Consider the following 15,895-nt stretch of genomic DNA (forward strand, 5'->3'; position numbering starts at 1 on the left):
TTACTGTATCTCAACAGCAGATGGCAGAGAGAGAGAGAGAGTCTGGTGACGCCATAGGGAACGTTATTTGGATGCTTGTGTTGTTGAGAGAGACTCGTGGGGTGGTCAGAGGATCATGGTGTGGGGTAGAATTGGTCTTGCACAGAGGGTCAGCCATGTGGTCTTCCAGTACATCGGTCCATGGAGAGGCAATGGTGTCACAGCAGCTCGATACATCGATCAAGTCTTGAGACCACATGCCATACCTCATTTGGCACATCGCCGCAACCATGAGTTTCAGCATGATAACGCCCGTGCCCATACTGCGAGAACAACAAGAGACTTCCTCCAGCAGAATGGCATCAGAACCATGCAGTGGCCTGCCCTAGTCATGATTTAAATCCCATTGAGTACATGTGGGACACTGTTTGGACAAATAAGGTTTCTTATATATCTATCCAAGGTGACGTTTCTTTTGCGGTTCAGTATATATTTTGGACTTACCTTTCTTGGTTAAATCAGTAAGGGGTACTGCAAGAGCTGAAAAATCTGGGATAAATCGGCGATAATACCCAGATAGACCAATCAAAGCTCGTACCTGTTTCTTTGCGGTCGGCCTTGAGAGTTCTAGGATTTTGTCTAATTTTTTCCTGTCTGGAGAAATCTCACCTTCACCGACAGTGTGGCCTAAAAACTGCAGTGTATGGTACCCAATTACCATAAATGACTTAAAACAGCTCAAAAGTTATCTATATGTTCAGACCATTCCTCTGTCCCCTCTTAAATATCGTCAATGTAGCTGTCCACATGAGCTCTTCATCCAAGCACCTTCCTCATTAACCTCGTGAACACTGCAGGGGCTTTCACAACCCCAGATGGCATTACAGTCCATTGATACAACCCATCTGGCGTAACAAAAGTTGTACATGCTTTACTTGCTTCTTCCATGGGAATCTGCCAATAAGCCTTGTTTATGTCAATTTAAGAATATGTGTAACATTTGCTAAGACGAGTGAATAAACTTTCTGTCAAAGTTTTTGGCTCTGAGTGAAAAACTGTGATCTGGTTAATCCGACGGAAGTCCACACAAAATCGATACTGATAAGTAGTCCTAGTCTCTTCATTTGGGATATCCTTTGTCCATGATTCTTTCAAAACCTGAACTCGACCTCTCACCATCCTACCATACAGTAAATCAAATGTAGCAAATCCCAAACTTTCCTGTGGGACCTCACGATAAGCAAATAACAGGGCTGGTAAATAACGATCACAGTCTTGGGGTTGCTCTGCACTCAACCACTTCAGCATGGTTTTCAAGGTGTCATTAAAACTTTCAACTCGTCCATTGCACATTGGATGATATTAAGTTGTGGTAAGCTGTTTAAGTGATAGTAATCTTCACCTCAATACATTGACATCTTTGGGCATTAATACTTAAATACACTTCAATACATGCATGTCAACAATGAATAATCTCATATTATATACACAATCTGTACAAAGTCATTTTCCCAACGCCTCCTTCCACGTCAATGCACTATACACTGTACATTGTTTAGGAGCTTCACTCAGGTCTCATCCTGTCCATATTAGCATTCTCATATTCTTGGCCATCTGTCGCCCTGGGGTCAGGCTTCATACAACGAATGTCCCTGCCTCCTCATATTACATACAGGTGCCCCTCTGGGTCCCCGGACACTATATAACAAACGTCCACTATGAAATGAGGGTGGCCAGACGAGAATGGATAGCGGATAATAGACCATGGGGAGGAAACTCTAGATTATACAAATCCTATAAAAATGCTAAAAGGGAATTTAGACGTTTACACCGAAAATCAAAACCTAAACAGCGTAAAGAAATAAGTACAGAACTAGAAAAGACATGTGAAGCCGATATAAATACATTCTATAAACATGTTCGTAAGTTGAGACGCAAGAGTCCAGTTATTGATAAATTAGTTTACAATGGACGTAGTGCTGTTTCTTCAGCTTATATATGTAAACTGTGGGGTGACTATTATTCGGACTTGGCAAAGCCTCACCAGTTTGATGATTTTGACGGAAACTTTAAACTCACCATTGTATCAAAACTTCATTATATCATAACAAAATCGTCATATTCATGATCCACTAGATGATATCCTGTATACAGAAATCCAAGTCTCACAAAGTATCACAAATACACAACCTTAAAAAAACAAATCTCCAGGACCTATGGAATACTGTAAGGGACATTCTCGCGATCTCGCATTCTCGCGATCTCGACCTTTGGAAACAAGCTAAATATGCCCAAAACACGAGAAGGTGAGATTTTGGCCAATCTCGCGATCTCGCGTTTTAGACGCTGTCCATGCGCATGCGTTAAATCATAGGTCAAGGCGCATGCGCACGTTAGTAGTCTTTTGGTCAGGCTTCTTTCATGCTCTTCATTCTCCAAGTAGCATTGAGCAAAATTATGACTTGAGCTTGAAAATGCTATGTAATTTACAACCACAAAGTCCTATGTGGAATAGAGTAGGGTAGTCTCCCGTTGTGACACTTTCCTATGTACTTTATATTAAAACCCTCAACATGCTCAATATAATTTAACAAAAGAAATTGTGTACATGAATGTCAAATGATAGTGATGTGTCCGAAAGCTGGAAACGAAACTATCATTGTCAGTGAGTGAGTGATTAATATTGCTTAAAGCCACATCAGCAGTATTGCAGGTATTGGCGGCTACACTGTCAGTTACAAAAATAATCACAAGCCAGTGAGTATCTCAAAGAGGCAATTGTATACACGGCTAGAATATTCATTAAAATAAAACTGTCACAGACCAATTTGTAGCATTCGGTTAAAATGATATTTTCCGATGTTTTTTTATACGATACCATATTCGCTACTTTAATTAATAGATTTTCATCCGCTCTCGCCTGACAACAAAACATTACATTATTCTAATGCCCTCAAATTCCTAGAAATAGAAGTATCGTTAATATGAGTGTTCCTACTTTCCTATGTTCCTCCCTGATAAAATACTCTGTACACGTAGCCCTACTGAACACACATGACGCATGTGAATAGCACCCATCGACAGCAATTGTACATATATGCCTAAAGTAGGTCGATAAGAACAAAATGAAACGTTAAAAATAAAATGCCTCCTGTCTCCCATGTTATTAAAATATCAATCAAACTGTAACTATTAATTTATTGCGGCCTTAACATCCAAATGACAGGCATGCTTATACTGGAAAAGTACCCCAAATATCCAGCCTGAGGGACCGGCATGGCTCTGAATAAGTTAGAGTTTGCCTTAACACATCTTTGAACAGTATTTATATTTCAGTTAAATCCCGGCCTGTCGGTTTAAAGGGGCACTAATCTTCTTCTCGGCTGTCTAAAGCCACCCTGACACTTGCACGATTTTCGTTCCCACAATGGCTCGCCCTTCGGCGTGCCAATGATTAAAGTCTTCGGGAAGGAGTGTGTGAAGGGTGCCATTGTCATAGAGAGAATTTTGAAATGTTAAATAATTCGGCACGCATCAATTTTCGTGACATGTGGGTGCCACTTGCGTGAACCATGCGTGAAGACTGCACGAAGTCGGCGCGAACACTGCCGAAGGTGCGTGTCAATACGTGCCATGGGAATCCACTGCTCGCTCTGACACGCCATGCCACGCAAACTGTCCACGTTGTGGGCGCGCATTCACGCATTCGAGCGTGTCGCGGAGTGATCATGCGGTCGTTAGGGTGTTCTCAACAGTTGTTCACGTAATCATAGAACGCCCAGCTCACGCATAGGTCGCGCACGTCACCAACCATTCGCGCAATGCACGAACTGCTCAAGAAGTGTTTACGCATTGTTCGCGCGTAGTTCCCGACCAATGAGCGACGACGGCGCTCGCGTCAGTGCGTATGTAAGCGGGTCCTGGCCATTCTGCAACTTGCCAGCAAACGAACAACATGACGTACAAGGAGAACGTCCTTAGAAGAAGGGGAAGACCAGTGCAGAAGAGACAGGAAGAGGACAGGCCAGGGACAGAGCAAGAGACACAGATTGCAGACAGGGAGAGGGTTCTTTCTCCTCCTTCCTCCTGGATGTTGCTCCACAGACACAACTTGACAGTTCTATTTATATATAGAGAGTTTATTTCCTCCAAGTTTCAGGCCATAGCCCATAGAACATACATGATCTCAATAAAGTGTATGCATAAATACTTGAAAAGAATATAATACACAAATAATACATCAGTGAATTGTGAGTGACTCGCGTAATCTAAAAGCGTGGTAGATACAGTTCTATTTGAGTCTCTGTAATAACTTCAAGTGAAGTAAAACAGTAAAACAGAAGGAGAGAAACAGAGTGTCCAAGATAAACATTCCTGAGTATAACTGGACAGATTAGTGTACCATGAAATCAGCAGAATATGTAAAAGACTACCCGAAGTTGTATGACAAGAGACAGAAGAACTGGCTCAATGGGGCACCACCCTCTGCCCTAACATCAACATACAAGAACTTATACCTAGCATCTGCAACTGCCATGAGTACAATGCTGTTGAAGCCCTTTGTAATTATAATAGAGGGAGCCTGCTTTGGGTGGCTTCTTCATAGCAAAGTACTTGCCGTCCAGGGCCCCCAGACAGTTGTGATAGTTCCATCTGGAGCTGAACATCTCAGCAACCTCCTTCCACTCTTCTTCAGTTTGGGAGCAGCTGAGCACTTCGTCCTTGTAGACCTCAATGATTGCTTTGCACACCTCTGGTATGAAGCTGTACTGTAGACCTGGATAGGAATTTTCAGTGGCTAGGAAGTGGAGGGTGGCGGCCAGCTTGAGTCCAACTTCAAGCGGTTCTCTCATGAATGTGGCATGTTTCTTAAGGTGAGGGGTTAACTTCTCCACCATCTCTTGGAACAGGTCGGATATCATTCTCAGGTAATTCCTGTAGCCTCTGGGATCTTTCTTATGGAGTCCTGTCAAGAGCTGATCATAATGTCCGAACTGATGTTTTCTAGCCAACCATTCCTTGCTTTCCTTATTCTAGTTAGGGTTGTCTCTTCTTCTTTCTCATGCTCTTCCTCTTGCTCTTACTGCCTTTTCTCATGCTCTTCAAGAAGTAATAGTCCTGCAGCTGACATATATAGACACCTTCTCTGTTCTGCAATAACAGTGTCTCTGATATTCAGCATGTTGTATCGTCCACAGCGTGTCAAGGAATGAAGCATCTCTTCTATTTGGAGTTTTTGTACATACGCCAACAGCGGGATTGGAAGCGTGCCCATAAGCGGGAAAAAGTGGGACCAAATATTGCCACGACGACTTCACGCATGCGCGAAGTCGTTGGGGCAATGCGTGGAGATGCGGGAAAACAATGGGAACTATGCGAGTCGTGTGTGACACTATGGGACATTCGGTACGGTAGACGTGAAAAATGCGCGAACAATACTTAACCTATGCATCGACAAGTCGTGCCACTGCGTTTCAGTGTGGCCCATTTTTTGCCGTGCATTGCGTAGACATTGTGTAACTAATGCGTGAACAGTGCGCCAACAGGGCGCAAACGCGGCTTTACGCTCCGCTGCGTACTACCGAAATGGCACGCCTTGCCACAACGCATTGCGCGGCATTGCAGAGACAAAAATCGTGCAAGTGTCAGGGTGGCATAACACTGCCAGCTTGGGCTCACTATCTGCCGTAAGTCGATTAGCTCGCTGACCCAACTGAGCGTGACAAGAGACTGTGCTACCGTTTTCAAGAACACTGGCAACATGTAATCTATGAATCTCAGACAAAGGCGCATGTTAATTAATTTCTTCAGCCTAAACAAACGGACAATAAGAACGATTGAAGCTCATCGGATGTCATTATTTGGAAATACCCCAGGCGGTTATAGTTTAATAGTTAAAAAAATGGTATCCCAGGAGTGAAAGCGTTTTCGGATTTTGGATTGCGCAGATAAGTTAGTGTATCATATGCATATTATTTTCTGTTCTTGGATGCATGGAACAACACTTGGTGGTAATATTTGATTAATATTTGGGACACCCCTGGAACACGCCAATTTCGTAGCGGAGATGTCCTGCAAACGGTGACTATCTTTTGACAGAGTTGGTACAAACAAACCCTTTGAGGATTCGAACATGTTTGATGTCAGAAATGGGTTTAGAACAGACTTAGCACACGTCAATTTCGTAGCGGCGATACACTGCAAGTTGTGCCTACATGTGACGGATTTGGTACAAGGAAACCCTTTGAGGATTCGAACATGGGTGTAATTCGAACAGTGTAACTTGGAGCCCGCCATTGCTGCTTTGCACCTATATTTGCATTTTGTTTTCATTCATTTGCTGTTGCATTGAATAGAATCATTTTTGTTCCTCTTGTTCCTGTAGGCGTATATGTTACACTCAATGTGTAAAATGTGATTCACTCAGGCAATTTATGAAATGTCTAATTATTTCAGGAATATACAAATTGACTGAATTCAAGTCCAGATAGAGGTTCAAAAGGACTTAAAACATCACAATAGACTATTTATCCTAGTATTAGAGTGAGTGAGTGTGTTTGATTTTACACCGCTTTTAGCAATATTCAAGCAATAACCACTAGTCTACCCGACCGCCCCTCTAGTATTAGAAGCCAAAACTATAGAAACGTACTTTGAATTTTGTTTTCTTTTAATCCTATCATTTTCAGTCACTGGGTGATGAAATTAAAACATAAAAATGTTTGGAATTCGTAATAACAATAACATAAATGGACCGATTTTCAGTCAATTTGTAAACTGAATATTTAGCCATTTAAAAAATTGCCTTAGTGAAACTTTATACATTTTGGCTAAACAATATACCAACAATGAAATACTATCAATAAAAGCGATACATGCACTTACGAATGGCGCAGCACAGGTCGCGAACTAGTCTAGATTTCTGCTATATCATCCGGATACCCACGGGGTAAAAACAATAACAAAGGCGACAACCAGTCTCAGGGCATTGCTGTAGATCAGTGCCCCTTTAAAATGGGTGGAAACCTACCATTGTAGGATTCTGGCACATCCAAGGGACGCAACTCTACACAAAGAATTGCGAAAAAAATCAGATGAATGAGCCACAAGATAACTGTATGGGTAATTGGCAGAAAAACGCGACATCGCGAGATCGCGACATAAGCCAAGTGTCGCTATCTCGGGTTCTCGCCTTTTTGAAAATATTAACATATAACTGTATGGGAAATTGACACAAAAGAACGAGAAATATTGGTTGACCCTCGATGATTAGAGAGCCTACATGTTACTGTGGATAATGAACATCAACAATACTAAGGCTCTAGGGTTTGACGCCTCTCACTTAAGTCAGGTAGCCCAGTGGTGAAAGCGTTCGCTCGTCACGCCGAAGACCCGGGTTCGATTCACTACATGGGTACAATGTGTGAAGCCAATTTCAATGTCTGACAATAAACTTTAGGATGATCAACACAGAGACATTATATTTTATTCTTATTTTTGTTCAGACAAATTTGGATAATTATAATAATACAGATCATAGCATTCCAATTTGCATAGTATTTAGAAAGTGCGGCTTGCTTTAAGGAAGAAGCTCAACAATGTTTGTCTGTGCATTTATCTCTGTCTGTCCAGCTTTTTTTCGGGACAGGTGGTGCTAGACCTGTGTCCAACATGTTCACAAAACCATGCTGGGTGTGTTTCTTTCATTAGCACTAGGTGATTAAAACAGTCAGTCCGAGGATGAGAAATGGGGTTGATTACTCCATACACTGTACTTTATACTTCTCTAAATGTTTTCCATTGGGTTTTAAGTATTGGTGAATCATTTTCAGTAGTCCGATGTTCGATAGGTAACAAGACGATCCATTGTGAACCTATGTCAAGAAATATATCTACTATATATTCTCATGGGTCTGTTAAAAGATTATACTCTAATCGATTGTATGAAAGGGGTCAATTCAAATATACAATAGCATTCAAATGGTGTAAAAGTCAGTAATAGTTCCCATACAAAGAAATACGTTTGACTGATGGTTAGCAACATTTGTAACAGCATGCACGTTTTCCGTGTGAGACTGTCCCTTGATTTGGTACGCGTACTATAGAGCTCTGAACTGTGCTGTCAGACAAGAGTCGCACCCAACGATCACGTGTTTTAGCCGAACAAATGCATATTTGTGTGACAGCAACAGTCCGCGTTTAGGGGACGGTATGCATCACACGTGTATTGCAGACTTTGACGAAGCATATGTTTCTATCAATTTTAGAATGACTCCATATTTGATGATAGTTGTCATCATATCAACACTTGTGAAAACCTCAGCCTCTCTCTGTCTAGACCACTGTGGCTGGACTACAGGACAGTGGGGAGCATGCAGCCACTCTTGTGGCGGTGGATTTCAAACGAGGGAAACATCACTTTGTTGTTTGTTGGGGGAGCAAGCTTATTACTGTCATAAGCGATGCAGTCATTTTGCTACCCCCCCGTCAAAGAGCAGAGGATGTAACAACATATGCTACAACGGTGGTACTTTTCATGGGCGGTGCAGGTGTAGAGAGGGATACAGAGGTAGATGCTGTCTGGAGGGTAAGACAACATTTTACACTGTTTTACCGATGTAGAAAACGCTTAAAATGTTATATCACAGCTGTATTGTGAGAACATTTGGTCATTTGCTTCTGAATATAATTACATACATCTTATTATAAAGACAGCATAATAATACAGCAGTAAACACCATCAAAATGTACATACAAATACGAACATGTCTGTTGTACAAATTACAGTGAACTCACAAAGACTGCAAATAACTGCATGTAAACCACACATTTGATTATGTTTTAATTATTTGTTATATTACACCTCTGTGTATTTTGTTTTACCATACAATCAACTTCACAGAATAACCAGTCTCGATTGTCAAACGAAACAGCTTCCATTGGGCATGAAAAGCAAAATTGTGATGTAAATCATATAAAGGCATCACAGAAAACCAGGTGTTCCCGAAAAGAGTATGTCCTGCTCTATTTCAAGTCGTACTCACACTCACACTCACAATTTGCAAAAAAGGTATTGCTGTCAAATGCCGCACAGCAGTACTCCTGCCACACGACGGCTCTTTATGGCTGAAACATTAGGGACGATTTCGAATAAGTATAGATTACAGCAAACTGTTCGTCCCAGCACAGACAATCGTCTTAGGTTGCAATACACTCGTGAACAGTAAATGGAAGCTCGTTCCGTAACTTCGTGCTGCGAAAACACTAATCACTTCGAGGTCAGGGTTGCACACCTTTCCAATGTTCATATTTGACACTGACTGTTGTTTAAAAAAAAAAATTATTTGAAGTTTGCATTCAGGTTTTCCATTGGACGAGAGATCGATCACATGACCGGAAATTGACGTTCATAAGTGTATGAACGATACATTTTGACGATCGTACGTTTTTCACGAGACCGTGTTCTTGAAATGACGTAAACACTGACGGACTACTTCCATATTTAATCATACTTTCACTCCAGATACCAGATTTGATGGCTGATTCAGCTGATTTATAGCGTTATTGAAATATTTCGTCCAACGGCATAAACTGGTTTGCAAATACATAAAGTTTTGTCAAGTATCATGACACATAATTATACTCACTGTGCCTTTATTCCACTTATTTATAGCGCTATTAAAATATCTCGCCCACTGGCGAAACACTTTGCTAACATATTAGTGATAACTTGACCTGTCAGTTTACAAGGATGCAGTGGAACGTTTGAACACTGACACACCAATGGATGCACTTGACCTGTGTATGAGCTCCATTGTAAGATGTTTGTGTTTTCTGATGAACGTTCTCTCTTCGCAATTAGTTAATACTAACTGATACAATTGGATACAGATTGACAATTTCGCGACAATGTTTCACAGTGTCACAGGGATGTAACTTCGTCGACATTCATCTTTACTCCAGGCGTTTTGTTCTTCTAATGGTAATTGGACTATTCTTTGTGCATGAGACGGCAGTCTTGAACACAGGTTTTAACTGTGTGGCTTTGTTGTGGTTACTGTGCATTATTCAACACTGACAAATAGCAGAACTTTGCAATATAATTACAAGCATTTATTCCAAACTGTTTCGTGACGCCACAATGTTGGGGCTGTCATAATTCATAGACATAATACCAGAGAAATGAGGGGCAATTCGCAGGGCGTAGACCTGTTGACAGAACAAATTAAAGGACAGTCAGTGTTTGTTACTTTTAGGTGTCTGGTCATATTCAAATATAACCCTAAAGAAACACAACGTGCTGACATCTTAAAAAAGTATCACCACACACAAATACAGATGTAAACTAATCAAATGTTGAGCGGATGAGAGGTCCATTTTGTCCTGATGTGTTGTATAGTTTCAACAAAAATCAAAACAGTTGCTCTTGGCTTCAGAAAATTTAAAGCCATTTTCTTGCAAACATTCTTTATTAGAAATAACTGCAGCTATCTGTCTGTTGATGAACTATACTTGGTCTTATCTATATATGTTTTAGTCGCCATTTTTTTCTGACACCATATCATATATATATAGAGAGAGAACAGCGTCGGTAACAATTTGCATATTTGATTAACACCCAGTAAAATATTATATGAATCGGTTCTAAAACTATTTAAATTTACAGAACATGTTACATTAGTATATAAATCCTGTACAGCTCGGATCATGTTACATCATATACCCACATATATCAGTTTGTACCAAAAGCATGTACGATACATTCCGTCTAAACTCTCTTATATCAACAAAGTAAACAAAATGTTTTATGGATAACAACTTATTTATTATTCTGCAATTGCGACGTTTTGGTATAGATTGTTTTACAGTTGGCAAGCAGGACTGGCTGATACACATGGCAGAGAATCATATATGGTAGGGTAAGGTTTAAAAGTAACAATAATTGTCATACAAAACCAAAACTTTGCAATTGCAGTATAATAAAGAAGGTGTTATCCATCCAACATTTCTATCTACTTTGTCATAAATCAACTTCTAAGAAATGCCTATCAAACGATATATAGACAAATAAAACATAGGTTGACATCCTAGAACATTTCCGATTGTTTATTATATCATATATAGTGAAAGGTGATAAATACAGTTTCTGTCCGATCTGAAACCAATCTGCTCTTTAGCAAGATTCGTGTTCGATTCCAACCACTTCCGTATTCTACAGTTCAACACTTTGCAAGGATGGTGTTGATATGAGGGTAATTACTCTGTATTATACAGGGTCGGTGCATGTGCGATAGGGTTACTCCTTCTCTCCTCGGATGGTGCGTTAGAATTGTCGGAACTGTAGCATACAATACGGTGTAATAGGTCTATACAATGTTTATTGGTTGTACTTATTTTGGTGTCCCTGTCAACTTCCCCTTCTTCATCATCTTTACTGCAGATTTTACTTCCAGCAAAGACACAGACAAGTACAAGTCCCACTCATATCAATTAGTGTCAAACTGGCATTTTCTGTGTAGACTTAAGTGTACAAAAGTTCTCACACGATTCACGCATGGATTGTGGTGAAATAGTCATCGTTATCGTCCGCCGCAAGGGCTGTATGGATATGTAAAGCTTTGGTTGTCTACTTAAATTTGTCAAAATTATGCCTTAAATGAAACTTTATGCACAACTGTTACGTAGACATAAAATAAACGCGTGTTTCTGTGTGCACACACTAAGGTTCATTTCAAGTGTAATTGAAATTACATTATGGTCTTCTATAAATCGTATTTCATTGGTTAAAATGAAACGCTGAGGGTATTGCGAGCTGATTTTCTTTTCAGTGAAGTCGTGTCCCACGCCCGGCGATGACACCAGCATTCTGTGTGTTGACAAAGGAGAAGATAGCAACCTTGAATGCTTGATTTCAAACTGTTGATTATGGGTTTCTAACATACACTGTAATCAGGATTTGCTGTGACAGCACCGTATTTCAATCGTTTAAACGCTACCTTTTGAAACGCATTTTCAGTGAAGCCGTGCCCCACACCCAGCGATGACAACAGCACCTTGGATGTTCAACCTATTAATTATGGATTTCTAACACACACTTTTGACAGGATCTGCCGTAACAACACCCTATTTCCTTCGTTTAAATGCTATCTTTTGAAATGCAGAAGGCGTTCCGAGCTTTATTTTCTTTCAGTGAAATGGTATCCCACGCCCGGCGATGACACCAGCATTATGAGTGTTGACAAAGGAGAACGTAGCAACCTTAACTGCTTGATTTCGAACTGTTGAATATGGGTTTCTAACACAAACGTTTTACAGGCACTGCCGTGACAACACTGTATTTCCATCGTTTAAACGCTACCTTTTGAAACGCAGAGTGTATTACGAAGTGAATTTTCAGTGAAGTCGTGTCCCACGCCCAGAGATGACAACAGCATTATGTGTGATGACAAAAGTGGAGCGTATCTGATAAGACAACATACCTTTTTTATCAGTGCTCGTGATATAGTCTAAATCATACAAACACTCTGCTTTATTCGATATGGAAAAGATTTTGTCGCTTTATTTATTGAATGTGACCAGAAACCTGAATATAACGAATACTTGTTGTCCTTTAGTGTGTTGTGCATGACTCACCCATTGGCACAACAATCGACCCACTCACTACCCACTAGTATAGTGTTGTGCCTGATATTGCATAATGCCATGTTTACTCACTCGTCCAAAACTGACATGAGTATAAAGCATTCCTGGCACAACTGATCGTACATTGCATAACGGATATATTACATAAAAACATTTTCACTCAGTCACAAATGACAGCGTGAAGCCAACTCTTGCGGCCCTCATGTTGTACATGGCAGGGCTATTCCGAAACACTTCTCTCGTTCCTCCCATACTTATACTCAAGTCGACTCTCTCTATACAGGTCTTCATTGCACAATTCCTGTTCACCGTTCCCTGTACTGACTTGATAAGACAACACCCTGCGTACAGGCCTGCAATATATAAATCCTAAACACCACCCCTGCATACTGTCTCAGTTTAGGATGGCTATGCCTAAGGCATAGTGCTCTGAGTCAAGCTCACCCGCCCGTGTTTCATCCCCTTAATGCCGAACGCCACGCAATGTACCAAGAAGTACCCATTTTTTTATGTCCATCGATATGACGTTGCCGGGGAACGAACCACTACCTTCCGCTCTCCCGACAGACACTCTCTCCACTGGACCACAGAGGAGGTCGTCTATCAAACGCTTTATTGCAATATTATTTTTGCTTTTGACCACTCGGCTTGTCTCAGTCCAATATTATGTCGCAGCAGAATAAGCCACGTGATCCCGACCTACAATTCGGGACAGTAACTAAATAGTCCATGTCCGACACTGCTAACCTAATCAGCCGGGATTTACCATACATTGTAGTTGTTTGTGCGACGGGTGACACCGGTGGGGCAGGATACGCTAAGCTTATCGCAAACACATAGTACCATCACTTTTCCATTGTAAATTATGAGCACATGCTCATGATGTACTCGTAAAAACATACAATGGACTCTGCTTTTTCTTATGAATATGGAATAGGTTTTGCGCTATTATTTATTTCATGCTCATTAGCTCCATCTTTCTCTTGCATAAAGAAAGATTAAATAAACGTGTCAATAAACATTTAAAAACAAATGTGAGTTTGAAGAGTACTCAGCAAACACGACAAAGTCAGGCAACCATAACAAAAATTATTCAGACACAAAAGACACTGAAATAACACCGACGACAAACAACCTTTGTAATGTGTTAGGTTTTGTGATTTGAAATAATCCAATTGAAGATTATGGATGTGTGAGAAAATTAGTGGATCAATGGATAATTCATTTTTCCTTGTTGGTCTATCCATTTGTTTATATTAATACTTTTTATATAACTCACTGAATCATGTAAACATGTGCATACAAAAATTATGTTTTACTAGCATCCCAAAAGAAGATGTATAGTTGTTGTCTAAGTTTACTTGCGGGCTGGTATTTTGTTGCGCCGTTTGTTGTGTTCATGGAAAATCCGCGCCAACAGAACAAGTAATATCATTGATGACACCAGGTGTTCACTTTATGACCAATATTCACATGAAGGTCAAACCTTTTTCGGGAGACTTTAAACTCACATTAAACCAGTAAACAGATGATTAAATTGTCATCTGCGACATCAGCTCGACAATGTTGTAAAACTGTCATTTGTCTGTGCATTTATCTCTGTCTGACCAGTTGTTTGGGGACAGGTGGTGCAAGACCTGTGACCATTATCACCAGGTGATTAAAACAGCCAGTCCGAGGGTTAGAAATGAGGCTGATTGCTGCATTCACTGTTCTTTCCACTCCTCTAAATGTTTCCCATTGGGTCTCAGGTATAGGTGCACCTTTTTCAGTAATCCGATGTTCGTTGGTTAACAAGACAGCATGACCCATTGTGAACCTATGTCAAGAAATATATCTGGTATATATTTACATGGGTCTGTTAAAAGGTTATACTCTAATCGCTGAATATATTAAAGGGGTCCATTCAAATTGACAATAGAAATCAAATGGCGTGAAAGTCAATAATAGTTCCCATACAAAGAAATACGCTTTACTGATAAGGCATGGTTATCAACATTTGTAACAGTGTTGAAATTTTCTCTTTGAGACCGTCCCTTGATTTGGTACTGAACTAAGCTGTCAGATAAAAGTCGCACCTCACGCTCACGTGTGCTGAGCCAAACAAATGCATATTTGCGTGACAGCAATAGTCAGCATTTAAGGGACGGTAGACATCACACGTGTATTGCTGACTTTAACGAAGCATATGTTACTATCAATTCTAGAATGACTCCATATTTGATGATAGTTGTCATCATATCAACACTTGTGAAAACCTCCACCTCTCTCTGTTACACACACTGTGGCTGGACTACTGGACGGTGGCGAGCATGCAGTGGGCATCAAACGAGGGACACATCACTTTGTTCTTTCTGGGGGGAGACTGGAGATCAGTGTCAACGCAGTTATTTTGTACCCCCCCCCCCACCCCCCACCCCCACCCCCACCCAACAAATGCTACAACGGTGGTACTTTTAACGGCTGGTGCAGGTGTAGAAAGGGATTCAAGGGTAGATGCTGTCAGGAGGGTAAGACCACATTTTAACTCTTTTACCGATGTAGAAAACTCAAAAACATGCTATATCACAGATATATTGTGAGATCATTTGTCGTTTGCTTCTAAACATAATTACATACATCCTATTATAAAGGCAGCAGAATGATACAGCAGTAAACGTAATCAAAATGTATATACTATACGACATGTAGTACAAATTACAGTGAACTCACAGAGGTTTTCAACATAACTTCATGTGAACTATACATTTGATTATGTTTTAATTACTGTTATATTACAACTATGTATATTTTGTTTTGCAAATCAATAAACTCATAGGTAAATGTATAACATCAATTTCATAGAATTGTCAAACGAACGATTCCACTGGGCGTGAAAAGCAAAATAGCGATGTAAATTATATAAATGCATCACCGAAAATTAGATGTTCTCGAAAAGAGTATGTCCTGGTCTACAAGTCGTGCTCACACTCACACAATTTGCATTTAAAATATTGTCAAACGCCGCACATCAGTACTCCTGCCACACGACGATGCTTTATGGCTAAAAGATTAGGGCGTTAAAGGGAAAAACAACCCTAGAGAAGAGGAACAGGGAAAAGGTTTAGTTCATGGTATGTACTGTAAAACTGATTTGAATAATGATATTGATTTGAATATCATTATTCAAAGCAGTTCATAGTACATACCATAAACTAACATATTTCTCTGTTTCTCTTCTCTGGGGTTGTTTAACCTGAATCTCGGCCTAGAGCAGTCGACTTTGGATGATTAA

The 15,895-nt window shown here is 40.3% G+C and overlaps 1 protein-coding gene across 1 annotated transcript; it reads right to left on the reverse strand.

Moving 5' to 3' along the window:
- Positions 1-4,496: 4,496 nt before the first annotated feature.
- LOC139443849 (uncharacterized) lies at positions 4,497-4,901 on the reverse strand. Its single transcript, XM_071224748.1, has one exon. The coding sequence runs from the start codon at positions 4,899-4,901 to the stop codon at positions 4,497-4,499; it is 405 nt and encodes a 134-aa protein (XP_071080849.1).
- Between the last annotated feature and the right edge of the window lie 10,994 nt (positions 4,902-15,895).

The sequence above is a fragment of the Haliotis cracherodii genome, unplaced genomic scaffold, assembly GCF_022045235.1.
Source record: "Haliotis cracherodii isolate W230 unplaced genomic scaffold, xgHalCrac1.p SCAF_5, whole genome shotgun sequence".
Classification (NCBI taxonomy): Eukaryota; Metazoa; Mollusca; class Gastropoda; order Lepetellida; family Haliotidae; genus Haliotis; species Haliotis cracherodii.